The sequence below is a fragment of the Drosophila pseudoobscura genome, chromosome X (genome assembly GCF_009870125.1).
Source record: "Drosophila pseudoobscura strain MV-25-SWS-2005 chromosome X, UCI_Dpse_MV25, whole genome shotgun sequence".
NCBI lineage: Eukaryota > Metazoa > Arthropoda > Insecta > Diptera > Drosophilidae > Drosophila > Drosophila pseudoobscura.
The window spans coordinates 65740981-65754693 of NC_046683.1; the positions used below are offsets into that span (position 1 = coordinate 65740981).

General features: G+C 43.4%; 3 protein-coding genes across 3 annotated transcripts; 2 read left to right on the forward strand and 1 right to left on the reverse strand.

The window, feature by feature from the left end:
* The first annotated feature begins 793 nt into the window (after positions 1 to 793).
* Positions 794 to 4743, forward strand: LOC4814144 (uncharacterized). Its single transcript, XM_001354260.4, has 4 exons — positions 794 to 1171; positions 1279 to 2150; positions 2211 to 2380; positions 2447 to 4743. The coding sequence occupies exons 2-4, from the start codon at positions 1716 to 1718 to the stop codon at positions 3420 to 3422; spliced, it is 1581 nt and encodes a 526-aa protein (XP_001354296.2). The 5' UTR covers positions 794 to 1171; positions 1279 to 1715; the 3' UTR covers positions 3423 to 4743.
* Positions 4744 to 5665: 922 nt separating this feature from the next.
* Cpr67B (Cuticular protein 67B) lies at positions 5666 to 7109 on the reverse strand. Its single transcript, XM_001354259.3, has 2 exons — positions 6966 to 7109; positions 5666 to 6559 (listed from the first exon to the last, which is right to left on the reverse strand). Exons 1-2 carry the CDS (start codon positions 6996 to 6998, stop codon positions 5810 to 5812), a joined length of 783 nt encoding a protein of 260 aa, XP_001354295.1. The 5' UTR covers positions 6999 to 7109; the 3' UTR covers positions 5666 to 5809.
* A 2827-nt stretch (positions 7110 to 9936) lies between these two features.
* LOC6900996 (sentrin-specific protease 1-like) lies at positions 9937 to 11858 on the forward strand. Its single transcript, XM_002134656.3, has 4 exons — positions 9937 to 10695; positions 10766 to 10971; positions 11032 to 11194; positions 11337 to 11858. The coding sequence occupies exons 2-4, from the start codon at positions 10856 to 10858 to the stop codon at positions 11856 to 11858; spliced, it is 801 nt and encodes a 266-aa protein (XP_002134692.2). The 5' UTR covers positions 9937 to 10695; positions 10766 to 10855.
* The last annotated feature ends 1855 nt before the right edge of the window (positions 11859 to 13713 follow it).

Consider the following 13713-nt stretch of genomic DNA (forward strand, 5'->3'; position numbering starts at 1 on the left):
TGAGTAATCATTCCTATTGCTCAATTTTGATCCGTTGAATAATGCTGGCTAACTAAGACACTTAGTTCTGTCCACATGGTCTTAGACAATTTATGAAAACATTTTCTCCAAGATAAGAAAATTTAAATATTGTATTGTATTTACGCCGGCCGCGAATAGGGTTGCAACCGGTGTAGGGTTTATTTAAAAAATGTGAAGGAATATGTTAGTAATTTCTGAAGACGATATTGTATATACGATATCGATACACTAGGGCTGCGACATACGTCTTTGCGTGTTGCCAGAGACGCAGTTTTTATTTTAATGGGGGTTAGGCATAGGAGCCCAGTGGCCAGTGGCAACAATGCGAACGTCTATTCGAAATATTCGATTATTCTTTTTCATTTTCTGCCTAACAGCTTAGCTATCTCCACTAAAAGCAAAAGAAAATAGCAGAGCAAAATTGAATTTTGGCGCGAAAAAATTATGGCTAAGGCAAAAGGTGAAAATATGCAAAATAATCCTTACAAAAAATACTTTAAACCACATAATTGTATCCATCCATCCAATGGATAATACAATTTTATGAGCCCCTGAAGCCATAAAGGTTCTGCTGGATATATGGAGATGATCATCGATGATTTTCTTGCTGTGAGGAAGAACTCGCACAAGATCTACGTAGAAATGTCAGAAAACAATATATAAAAATGAGCCACAAGTTTCTCCGTAATTTTATTAATTTCCAAAAACAGCTATTCTCAAGTCGCAAAAACCTGCGTCTGGCAATGAAAACGCTTATTCTTCGTCATTGCGTCCATTCCGATATCGATAGAAAACGCGAGGTGGTGTGAAAGGGCTATCAACAAATCCTAGTTTTTTGTTTATGTTGGGACGTTGTCGGAAAATTCGGCTGGCTGTTTTCCCGTTTCCCGTCTCCCTCTGCCATGAAAAGCTGCTAAAAAGGCTAAATATAAAAATCAGCGCAGCGCGGCCAGACCAACAGTCCGCTCTTCGCTCGGTGCATTGTTTTTCTAGTCGATAGAAAATATGTGAGTCGAGACAGGAACGCAGCAGAAACGCATCTCGTGTCTGTGTGTATATGTATATGTACAACGGTGCGCCTGTGTTTTCATTTGTGTGAGTGCCTGGTACATGGGAAAATCATTATTATAAATGAAAACTGGTGAAATGTGTAAGTGCAGCATTGAAAATGCAACAGCAAGTTGCCGTCGCTTTGAACTTTTCCATTTTCATGTGCTCTTTTCATCTTCTTTTCTTCCCCTCGACCGCGGTGGCCAGACGACAACCAACTCCCACTTGTACATGTGCGGGGTGCGCAGTGAAGAAGGGTGTTTACCTCTGTCCGATTTCCTGTGTGTATGAGTGCATGTGTGTGTGTGCGTGCCAGATAAAGACTTGAATTTCTGTTGGTTTTTTCCGTCCGTCGGAGGATATTAGTGTCGGACGGGAGGAGCCGCAAATGCGTAATATGCTTGCATATCCATTAATTGCGCAAAAGGTCAAAAGTTAGGCACAACGAAATGTGGTAGGGACTATTTGGTCGGTGGGACGGACGGGGCCAGAGACAAAGAGGACGACGAATTCTGCTGGGTGAATTCGCCGTGCGGCGAATTCGGGTGGAAACGACCCCACACACACAAAAGCAGAAAAGGAGCAAAGGACATCACCGAACTAAATAGAACTGAAGACTGTCGACGGCCCACAAATTGATAATTATGTCAGCGGCGGAACTTGAGGCGGAAGCTGCCGCCCAGGAACAGCAGCCCGAGCAGCACAGCAGCAGCGAACCCCACAGCGAACAAACGAACACTGCCAGCGAGGAGACTTTAAGCACAGCCACAAACAACTACAACAACAATGTGGACATTGACCAGCAGCTGCAGCAACACGCCCAGATGCAACAGCAGCAACAGGAGGGGGACAACGGCCTGGCCGGGCTGGGCCTAAGCCTGATGCAGAACTCGCCACCGCCGCACAGCTATCGCCATTCACGAGCCTATCGCCACTTCAAGAACCCGCCGCAGCCGCACATGTGCATCCGCACCACCACGGAGACGGGCGAGGAGCTGTTCATCAACGTCCTTAGCTGGACGCGCATTGTGATACCGCAGGAGCCCAGTGATCCCATACCCCTATACGGAGGCATGCGCGTGAGTTAACATTGCAGCTCCATGTGCCTCTTTGTAGACCATATACTCTTTCAATTTCAGGTGCCGCCTGGCAGCCCGCGTAGTCCACCCATTGTCTTTGCGGTGATGGCCAATCCAGAGGTCCTCAAGGACTCTGGGCGCCACAGCAAAGATCCAGAGGAGCGACGCGCAATGGTTGAGCTAATGTGCGACTTCGTGGAGGCTATGAATCCCGGCGTGAAACTAGTCAGGTTCTGTCTAAGGATATCCATTCGTATACAATATGTAAACTAACTCCTTAACCTTTCCCCCTATAGAAATGCCGTCATACTCAAAGATCGGGACATTTCCGGCGAGCTGAAAGATGTCTGGAATGCCGTACAGGCCCAGCGGGACCGCGAGCGTGAGGAGCAAATGCTGCAGCAGCGACAGCAGCAGCACTACCAGAACATCACCACACAGCAAATGTTTCCCAAATCGCCGGATGCGGCACGAGCTGCCAGTGCCGGCGCCGGGTTGAACGAGGCCAGCTCTCCACCGGCTCACATTGGAGAGCCGCTGATGGCAGAGCATGGTAATGCCAATGGCATCACATTGGCAGTGTTTGCCCAGCAGCTGGACAACAAGGTGGCCAGCGAGCAGACAGAACAGCAGCAGCAGCAGCACGTGGAGTCGCTGGCAACCATTGAGGATGCCTGTGTGGATCAGACGGACGCTGGAGGCAGTGGCTCAGTTGCTAATACGAATGGTTCAACGACTGCCATGGACAGTCAGCAAGCGGCGGAAGCCGAGCCAGAGGTTAAGATGTCCGCACACGTGGCCACCAATGGAGCCGGCACTCCCACAACAAGCTCTTCAACGCTCACGCCAGCTGCCACGCCACCAGTTGTAGCCGCAGCTGCACCCACACCCACACCTGTAGCAGCTGCTCCAGCGAAGAAGGAAAAACTTGGAGGCTTCCTGCCCAACGGCTGCATCTTCCCGCGCTTCAAGAACAACAAGCACAAGGACAAGGACAGCAGTCACAAGGAGGGCAAGAGCAAAGAGAAGACCCTTCTGAATGCCCTCAAGAAGAGCAAGGAGAAGAAGGTCGCCCCCAGCGAGCAGGCGGCTGGCGAGAAGGCGGCCGCCTCATCGGACAATGGCACCACGCAGTACGAGAAGAACTGCATCAACAATCTGGAGTGTGAGGTGCAGAAGCTGGATCTGAACGGCAGCAACAACGACACCAATATGTTCATTAAGCTAAAAGTGTCCTCGGCCAGTGCCACAGCGGCTGCCGCGGCCAAGTAGGCGGAGGAGGGGTAAAGATGCTGATTTATACTCGAACATTTTGTAGGTAAGTTGGAGTGGGGAAAAGGAGGGATACCCAAGCCCAGGCACTCAGAAGCGTAGTGGATAGTGGTGGCTCCACACCGTAGGGATCACCCTCTGGAGGGAGAGAAGACAGAGAGATCGAGATTCAGGGTCTGTAGGAGTCACTGTTGTAGCACGTAGGGTTAGAGTCGTGTAGCATATACAAGATTTATATATACAGAATACGTTTATATATATACAACACACATATACACAAGTTGAATCGGTCAATTTTTGGATACAAATCCAGCCGCAGACTCGAAAAGAACCAGAACAGAACTACTCGTAGAACAGTTGTGCCATGCTCCCCATGCTCCCTATGCTCCCGATGCTCCCCATGCTCATAGACATACAAATATAGACGATGACATTCACTCGCAGAATCTTCCCAGAATCGGCATTTAACTGAGAAATGATAAACGTATTTATATAGTTCAATATACAGATGTTTGCCTTATATACAATATGTCCCCAAAAAGAGAGAGACAGAGAGAGATAGAGAGAGAGAGCTAGAGAGCGACAAGAACCTAAAACCACACAACAAATACAACATCAAGAAAAAAGAATCAATGTATTTAAGCACACATTTAGGGACTGCATTGATGCCATGGCAATCGTCAAATGTAACTCATACGCCAAATGAATATCAATCGCACTCACTCCACCACCACCAACCCAAACACATCTTAGACTAAAAGGTATATCTATGCTAATCTAAACCCATTCCTCCATTTGTCAAATCCAATCTTGGAATTCCCAATGTGCATCCATCTTGTGAAAGTATTACAAATCTTCTTTGATCTCCGCGCTTTGAAGTTGAGGGGGGAGTACGACCTGCGATCGACGACCTACGACCCACGACCTCGACCTACGACCTACGACCTGTGGAGGCTTGCCCGCCGCTGCTGCTACGGCTGCTCCTGCGGCTCAATGAGAAACAACTAACTTATGTACCTTAATTGTATACCCGAACACAGAAGAAGTATAGTATACCAATCCGCAGAGTCGCTAATATGTCTTACATAACTTTTGTTAAAGTTTAACTTTTAACTTCTTGGTACTACTTGTATGACCTTCTTTTATAATTTGTTTAAGTTTTGTGCATGCTGCTGCTGTCGTTTAACTTTTTAGCTGTATTTTAATTGTTTGTTTTTCTAACCCATCACAAAAAAAAGAACAAAAAAAAGAAACACCCAATCCCTCAACTTCAAAGGAAGCCAGCCATTCATGCATTCACCCCATCATCACATCTGAAATAAAGAAAAAACTAGAAATTCGAATAAATATTCGGTAAACTCAACTGAAAGGAAAAAGTAAATGTTTCAACTGCAATATCGGACTGAACAATGCTGCCATATAAAAATATATACACACATATTTATATGCAAAACGAAACGAATGACTCTTTTGTATATTTCCCATAGATGAGGGAAATTTCAATTGTGATCCAATCGAAAATCAAATTTTGTTTCCACATCGAAAGAAATACACCATGTATACCGAATGAAATATAATTTTGTTTGAAATGAATCGAAGAATCTTGAGCAGAAAACGATTTTCTCCTTTTGGGTTTTGTTCTTTTGAGAGTCTCTCTATTCCTTTGTTCGTTAAGGTGTGCCATACAGTAAAAGTGTATGAGAACTAATCAAAATCGATTGCTTTCAATTGGTATTATGTATAGAGTTTAGAGTAGAGTTTCCTGACTTCCGCGGGAGTCTTCTGAAGATGTAGATGTAGATGGAGATGGAGAACGAACCCTAAAGTATATGCTAGTTTTTAACTGGTTGTAAATGAGAAATGCTCGTGTAAAATTAGTATTAAATCATGGCATGACCATTACAGCAACAGAACACCACAACATCACACTATAATTACAAATTAAAACTTAGTCTAAGTCTAAGAAAGCAATAATTTTACTTGAAAAGCGGTAAGGAAACGAAACGAAATGGCAAGAAAATTATGGGGTATGGGCGGGTGTGAGGGGGGGGGGGGGGGGGGGGAGCGCGAAAAGTGCGTGTAAAATGTTGGATAACAATAACAATTCTACAACACAAACAAAAACAAAAACACACTGACACAACTCACACACACACAGAGAAACCAGCAAAGAAAACACCCACACATTTTTTTATATGTATGTATATGTATATGTAATAATAAAAGATCGTATTTGACAAAAGTGTAGTTTGATCTGCGATTTATTTCAAGAGAGGTAATAAATAATATCTGATAATATCTGAGATATATGCTGATTGATGAATGCTGCTGCTACTTCCTTCCAGAACTTCCTGTACAAGGCGACCCAAGGAGCCCGGGGTCCTGGCCTACTCGTCCTTGTTGTTGACGGCCCTCAGGCGCTCCAGCTCGGCGCGCTCCTCCTTGTTGCGCAGCAGTGGCACGTTGTAGTCGAAGGCGTAGAAGAAGCCCTTGGGCTCGCCGGTCTCCTCGGGTCCGGGCACATAGGCGGGCTCCTCGTGCACGTACTCGCGCGTCTCGGCCTCCGTGGGCTGGTAGCGACCCTCCTGCTGGTACTCGGCGGCGTACGGATCGGGATTGTGGCCAGCGGCGGCGGCCAGCTCACCCCAGAGTCGGAAGTGCTCCTCCTCGGCCTTGAGGACGGCCGGCGTCTTGGTGGCCGGCAGCTTCAGATGGGCGGGACGATTGTCCTCGACATGGAAGCCGGACTTGTCCGCATAGTAGGTGGCAACGAAGTCACGGCCATGGGGCTGGACGTACTTGTACGATCCGGTGACCTTGCCGGTCTCGTCGCGCTTCTCGTTCTTGCCCTGGTTCCAGTCCCTGTAGCCGTACGCGAACTGTCCCAGGCCGTCCTGTCCGTGGTACTGATGGGCGTCGTAGTGCTCCTCCACATACTCCTCGGGATGCTCGATCACACGACCCATGTACACGAACTGTCCCTGCTCGTTCCTGGCCTCGGGCAGGGGGTTCTCCCCCGTCTTTGGGGCATACTCGATGTCCCCGATGCCACGCAGCTGGGCGCTGTTCAAAAACTGTTGCGCCTCCTCGGGCGTGATGTTGATCTTGAAGATGTTCTCGCCGCTGGCGGCTGTGGCCTGAAAGAAGATGTCGATTGAATTGGATTAACTGTGAGATCAATTTGCCAGCAACGATGGCCAAAAATGATAGATGGCTTGTGCAATGTTATACAATATTAACGACACGCTGCACGATTCTATAGATCATCTCCGCCGATGATGTCATTTCTTGGCTTTAGTAACTGATCAAAAAAAAAATACTTGTCTGTGTAACTTGAAGTTAATTTTTTGTTTGCTTGCACATTGTACAACTAATATTTGCACTGACATTCGCGGCGGACCGGACACACACGCGGCTGACATTTATGGAGTCACAACCCGGACTTTAATTGAATATATTCAGATCCCATTCAGCGAAGATCATCTAATCGCGTGTCGTAAATTTCATCTTAATTATGCAAATTCTCTAGGGTGGTCTACTAACCAGCAACAGGGCAGCCAAAATGAAGCACTTCATTGTGTTGGGTGTTTGTGGTTTAAATCGAAATATTTGGGGCTTAGATACAATATATCCAGTGGTATCGTTTGGGTTACGTTTTCGCTGTTCTGCAGTTGGCGCGCTACTAATATCCGAGTAACCCAAGGCACTGCTTATATACTAACTTTCGACTCAGACTTGTTTTTAGTTGTTGTTCTGCGCTTTGCATAAATCCCGACGTTCCGATATTTGAATGAAGATGTGCCTGAGCTCCGAGTGTGTGCTGCCGAGTCGACCAGCATCACCTGTCCGGTTTCTTACTCAGCGTCAGAAGCGGTCGTCGGATCGGCAGTAACAACAATTTGAAGTTCATTATCAACGTCGCTCAAATTCGCACTTCTCACACTCGCACAGACCCACACACAGATACTCGTAACGAAAACATCATTAATTGTACAATACAATAATATGTATGCGGTATGCCCAATTAGTTATCTAATATTTGCCGTTCTATGGACTACCCATCTTTTGTTTCTATTGCTGAAACCCTTTAAGAGGGGCCGCCGCCGCCGTCTTTGGTCTTTGAGTGGCATTCTGTACGCTCGTTGGCTGTCAGTTTCGAGTATCTCAAAGATGGTTTTGTGGGAACACTTAAAATCCAATCCCATACCATCCGTGAATGTTTCAGGTGTATCGGACAATGAGAGCCAGAGGTTTAAGAAAATATTTGTACAACGATGAAGCTGGAAAAGAATCTATGCTGGACTTCATCCATCAATCGAAACATTTACCCATGTACATATTTGTATCTCAATGCATTCTGCATCTGTAGCTATATTTTTGTTAATAATGTATTTACCTCGAAGGTCTCTGTTAGAGAAAAACATAACCAAAACATTTGAATCCAACAAATAGACGTGTTTATTTCCATAACAGGATACTGCATAGTCGACCCTTGGAATGTGTGTATCTTTATTTCTGTTACCGGGCTATGATTTATTTACAATTAAGCATCTTTGAGCGCTTCAATCACTTTTTACTTTTAATTAATGCAAAATTTACAGCTTTGACTCAACTTTGGCTTTGGGTTTCCTGTAGATCGGCGGAAGTTTTCTGTTTAGACATGCGCCGACCCTCTTGATGTCCGCCTCACTTGTCTTGTGCATAATTAGATACACAACATATATTATATGCACGATGGTAATCACATCACTCAGAGCGCTATCAAGTGTCAGTTCAATACGCTCGGCTTGAGTGCAATTAGAGCCTCTCAACCTCTTTGTTTACGGAGATTTTTCGGATCGTTTCGCTTTGGAATCGGATCGTGATGGGTGCTGGAATGGGAGAACGATTGAAAGGCGCTTATTAGGGGGCTTACAAGGGCCGGCCGTGGCTGTGGCCGTGGCATTCTAGGGAGCAACGAAAACTGCGCAGTTTCTCGATTACAGAATGATTTAACTATTTAAATAATAAATACACTTCACGTTCCAGGCTGGGCCCATAAAAATCGGCCATCTTTGAACTGCGACTAATGCAACAGGCTATTTTGAATGTCAAGCAATTGCCACATCACCTTCCGTAGTAGCATCATCCTCATCTCATCTCATCCATAGTAGTATCATCATCATCATCATCAATTTCTCAATGATTTGGGTCTTTTGGCTATTTTTAATATTTTTCTACCAGACAAAGGCGAGCCGAACCTGAGACTTTCGGGGTTCTATTCATCCATCGACTCAAGCTGGTTTCAATAACTAAGAATCTTTGGAAACAACAAAGGTTCTGGGTTATTTATGATTCACCAACAGGTTAAACTATACCCCGTGGCAACAACATAACCCACTGACGTCCAACTTAGGATTTTATTTTGGTTATTTTGTCAGTTATCTTATCTATTTTGTTATTCCAGCAATTTCTGGAATCAAATGGAGTCCGCTTTAAAAACAAATAAACAAATTAAAGTAGCATCTTGTTCAATGGAAAATTCATTGATTCACTTTTCGATTTGTTATTTTGTTCTTAGTCTTTGACTGAGAATTCCGATTCAGACTCGATTGATGATGCAAAAGTCTAAATAAAAACGAAGACCTAATTTCCAACAAAAAAAAAATCTGGTTTTTGGGCCCCTCCATCTTACACGTTTTTTTGTTTGCATTTTTTGTTAATTATAATATATTTTTATTCTTTTTACTGACTTTAATAAGTATACGACGTATAATAATTGCGTATGATAAACGATGGTGCAGCATATGATGGGTATTGTGCTGTGAGAAATTTATAAAATGCTTATTCAATTGTTATTATTTCCATGGTGGCCGCGTGGTTTAATTAAGCTAGAGATTGTCAATTCCTTATTTATTCTATGGCTAAATCTATAATTAAAAATTGGACAAGTTCAAGTGGAATATTCTCGAAACGAAAAAGTCATAGATAGATGTATAACCGCATGCCTGTTATTGTCATTGAATTGATAATTTTGAAAGAAGCTACAGCATCATTGCTAAAGTGGTTACGCGGTAAAATTTGAATTAAGCCCACGAGCGCGTTCCATGGCAAGCAGAAGTTGTCACAGTGATTTTGACAATCGTCATTTATATTCTGAAAATGAGACGGTATATTTCTGACGGTCGGATCGTATATTTTATTGGAATTTTAATCCGCGGAACATGCTGCTGGTCCATACAAATTTAATGTTGTCAACGGTAAAAACGTTGAGACTCAGACTCATTGCTGTTAGCAGATTCAAAGAGATTCAAAGTGGCAAAGTGAGCCAAAAACCGATTCGAAGAGAAAAATATATATACTGAAATATAGTGTCTCATTATCAAAATATTTTTGTATATCTACATATTCCTTGATTTTGATATTCGGTTTAATATTACTGAAAAGCTGAGTGTCAAGATACTCAGTCACGTATTGCAATGTGACATGTAAGTTACATGCAAAATGTATGATGTCAAATCGATATCTGACAGAAGTTCGACGCCACATGTAAATTTTCGGTTTCGACGGTTTCATTCGACAAAGGCGCTTCGCTTCAATTGATCTTGTATTGATATTGGCTTCCAACGAAAAAGTTCCGCCAAATCTTAATTGCTACGATAGTTACTAGAGCAGTTCCTTTGCCGGCAACATGCGGGCGGTTCAAATGAACAGAACAACAATCCTCATCGAGTAAACTCTCACCCGAGCCTCAGTAGCAGGAGGCCGTCGAAGAGAATCTGCAGTCCCACCAGCACACGGCTTGAGAAGAGTTTCTGTAGCAGAGTCGTCATCCAATCGAACAGCAGCAGCCAGAGGCCGTGTCTATACTAAATTTGCGGACAGAGGCGGCAGTGTCATTGTCCCTTGCTGAACAGGCACTGTCACTGTTTCTTCCTGAAGAGGCACTTGCTGGCCCCGCACCGCAGACCTCGTGTAATCGCCACAGTCTGGTCCTTACCCAGCCATTGACGCCGTTGAGAAGAAAAGGAAAAGCAACCCAAGCGGATTTTGACGAAGGAAATGTTGAGGTTCTAGATCCAGGGGAAGAACAAGAACAGAAGCGCGTCATCGTTGAAGACCTTTACCAGGCTCTATATCTTTGCGAAAGATGGAACTTCCACTGAAGTAGCCGGAACCGGCGACGGTTCCTCCAAGCAGCGAAGAGCGGCGCGTGGCAGCTGGCACCGGCACCGGCGACGGAACTGAAACCCCAGCACCATATTTCTACGATACTTCAAGGAAGCGTTCATAAGTATTTCAACTGATTCTCCTCAACAAAGTATTCCTAGTATTTATTCTCATTTGCTTTGAATTAGTTGTAGTGCCGAAAAACAAGAGAGCTCCTCTTTTTTCAAGTATCGCCCTGTTGACAGCACGTTTTCCGTAACATTTCATATCCGAATGCCGTGGACATGGAAACACAGGGCAATGGCAATGGCAGCAGCGGATCCGACGACGACTGTCTGATCATTGACGAGGAGCCCGTCATAATCGAACTGGACGATAGCTCCGAGAGCGAGCAGGCACAGTGAGTGGAGGATAAAGAGATAGTTTTTGAATAGTTTATGATTATGTGTTGCTTCTTCAGGTCTGAGGAAAGCGAAACAGAGCATCAGGAAGAAGTCCCGGCAATGCAGCAGTCCAGCGGCCTATTATTTCGCTATGATTTCGAGAAGGAAGTTGAGTTTATTCCCATCACCGATGGGCAGTTGCGGGAGCTGCAAGACATAGTGACGGGCCCAGACAATGCTGTAAGCACTGCCATCTATAATATATCTACATATATACAGATTTCTGATTCGAATAGGATCACTGTCTCGCTCCATTCCATGCCATATTACCTCACCCTTCTAATGCATGTGTCCGTCCTGTTCTGATCTGATCTGTTTGCAGCCTCTTATCACCAAATATTCGCGTACAATCACTAAAAAGGATATTCGCACACTGACCGACCTGAGCCGGGTGAACGACACAGTGATCAATTTCTATATGAATCTGCTCATCGAACGTTCGCAGCAGACGAAGGGAATTCTGCCCAGTGTCTACAGCATGAGCACAGTCTTTCTGAAACGCGTCTTCGAGTGTGGGTTCGATGCTGTGAAGTGCTGGACGAGTAAGATTGATGTGTTCAGCAAGGACATCATTCTAGTGCCTGTGCACTGCAATAGTAAGCGTTGGTGCATGGCCATCATACACTTCAAAAATAAGACTATCTTCTACTACGATTCGCTTGGATATCCGAATGACATCGCCCTGGATGTCCTTAAGAACTACATTATTGCCGAGTCGCTAGACAAGCGCAAGGTGCAGTACGACATGAGCGGCTTTAGGATTGAAAATGTGTTGAATGGTCCGCAACAAACGAACGGCTCAGACTGCGGTGTGTTTAGCTGTATGACAGCCGAATATATATAGCTCGGGGAAAGCCGCTGACATTCAATCAGGAGCACATGAGCTATTTTCGTAAGAAATGATGCTGGAGATTGTTCATGGGCAGCTGTGGAAATAGTACTCGCCAATAGTACCACAGTCTCCACACCCTACAAGCTGCACCCTGCACCCTTACGGAATTAAGCAATAAAGAAGGGGAATAATTGCTTTAATAGGGAATAGAGTTGGGCATAGAACTCTTTTGCAGGAGCGCTTCCCAAACACACACTACACAAATGAAACTGATCTGATCCCATTCCTCTGTTGAACAAAAACTCCTACAAGTTAGAAAAACTATGGTCCATGAATACTTTAAGCAAACAAGAAATATAATATGTAACAATAAAACACAAATGTATAATTATTTAAATACTTCGATTTGATCTTTGTCAGAGCAGGCTCCAATGAATGCAGAAACTAGTCAGTCTCTGTTTTAAAGCTATTAACGACATTTTGCGTGTTCAGGTGTGGACGTCCTAGCTAGCTAGTACTATCCAATCGAATATCAAAACCGACGAATACGGTTTCCAATCCTTGACGAACACCAAAAATAATGTAAATTTAACAATTTTAGCGCAGTTCCGGTGATATATATATCGGGGGTGTTTTGTAAGAAAAGAGGAAGCACAAGATGGATCTGATCTACAAGAACAATTTGAAATCAGTAATATTTGCCGCCATTTACGTCAAGTCGTTGAACTATTTAAATAGAGGGGTCCTAAGTGGTCAAGTTCTCCCCTTCAGGTGTCGCTTTTGGTAGTTACATATAAATTTAGTTAAATTGTGGCAAATGTGTAGTTGGCGTGTAGTTCCCATGTAAGGAAACTAATTTAGTGGAAATTTCTGTTGACCGTTTTTGCTTAAAGCCCGTTTGAACAATGCAAAAAAATGAAAACTTAAATTTAACCAGTCTTGTAGGAAATTGATTCATTAATCATATATCATTATGTGGGCAAAACTGAGATATCTATATGGTTAGTAATGTTCCACGGAATATCAAAAACGAGGAATTCTTCGTATTAACTAAATTGCTACTGTCAACACTAATTTTCATACCCTAGGGAAAGCAATATTATAAAACTGATAAGAAGTTTGTCATCCCAGGCTACAACTAACGCAAAAACAATTTAGTCTCTGTTTTAAACCTATTTCAACGATATTTTGATGGTTTTGGTCTTCTTATAGAATCCAAGAATGGGTATCGGGATCGAGATATATTTACAAGACCCTAATCATATGCATTAATTAATATGTCTAAGACAGATAATTTCTATATATTGCGTTTTTAAACGGCTTGGATAAACAGTTTTTCATATATATTAACGAAATAGGGTATAGCTGGGCCCAAACTCCGGTTGGCGTGACATTTCATACTCACTTACGTTGCCACTGTTTCTTTGTTGACCTTTTTTGTTTAAACCTTGCTGCAGTCACAATACAATAAATGGGAGTACTAAAAATCAGGCAATTCTGTAGAAAATTTATTCATTAATAGGCTGAAATTATATGGGAAAAGCTAAAGGTTTTAGTTAGGCAGCATTATTCAACGGAATAAAGAAGTTGAGCAATTGGAACGAATGTTCTCTTACGTTTTATTACGTTTCATTTGTTTGACCTTTTTCTCAAAAACCTCTTTTTACCTAAAATGCAATAAAAGCGAGTAGTTAAAATAAGCCAGTTAAGTAGAAAATTGAATCATCAATCGTTTAAAATTATGATGGCATAGCTAATTGTTCTATATAGCTAGTAATATTCGACGGAATATCAAAAACGAGGAATATGTTAAATATAACTTGAATTCGTCAGTATATTTACGGTATATTTTGAAAATGAGGCGGTA

What these genes read in the sequence shown, in the direction of transcription:
- LOC4814144 (XM_001354260.4), top strand. Translation starts at nt 1,716, where the DNA reads ATGTCAGCGGCGGAACTTGAGGCGGAAGCTGCCGCCCAGGAACAGCAG. An exon ending in CCCTATACGGAGGCATGCGC is followed by an intron (nt 2,151 to 2,210) that starts GTGAGTTAACAT and finishes TTTCAATTTCAG; the next exon opens with GTGCCGCCTGGCAGCCCGCG. An exon ending in CCCGGCGTGAAACTAGTCAG is followed by an intron (nt 2,381 to 2,446) that starts GTTCTGTCTAAG and finishes TTCCCCCTATAG; the next exon opens with AAATGCCGTCATACTCAAAG.
- Cpr67B (XM_001354259.3), bottom strand. Translation starts at nt 6,998, where the DNA reads ATGAAGTGCTTCATTTTGGCTGCCCTGTTGCTG. An exon ending in TTTTGGCTGCCCTGTTGCTG is followed by an intron (nt 6,560 to 6,965) that starts GTTAGTAGACCA and finishes ATCTTCTTTCAG; the next exon opens with GCCACAGCCGCCAGCGGCGA.
- LOC6900996 (XM_002134656.3), top strand. Translation starts at nt 10,856, where the DNA reads ATGGAAACACAGGGCAATGGCAATGGCAGCAGCGGATCCGACGACGAC. An exon ending in TCCGAGAGCGAGCAGGCACA is followed by an intron (nt 10,972 to 11,031) that starts GTGAGTGGAGGA and finishes TTGCTTCTTCAG; the next exon opens with GTCTGAGGAAAGCGAAACAG. An exon ending in TGACGGGCCCAGACAATGCT is followed by an intron (nt 11,195 to 11,336) that starts GTAAGCACTGCC and finishes ATCTGTTTGCAG; the next exon opens with CCTCTTATCACCAAATATTC.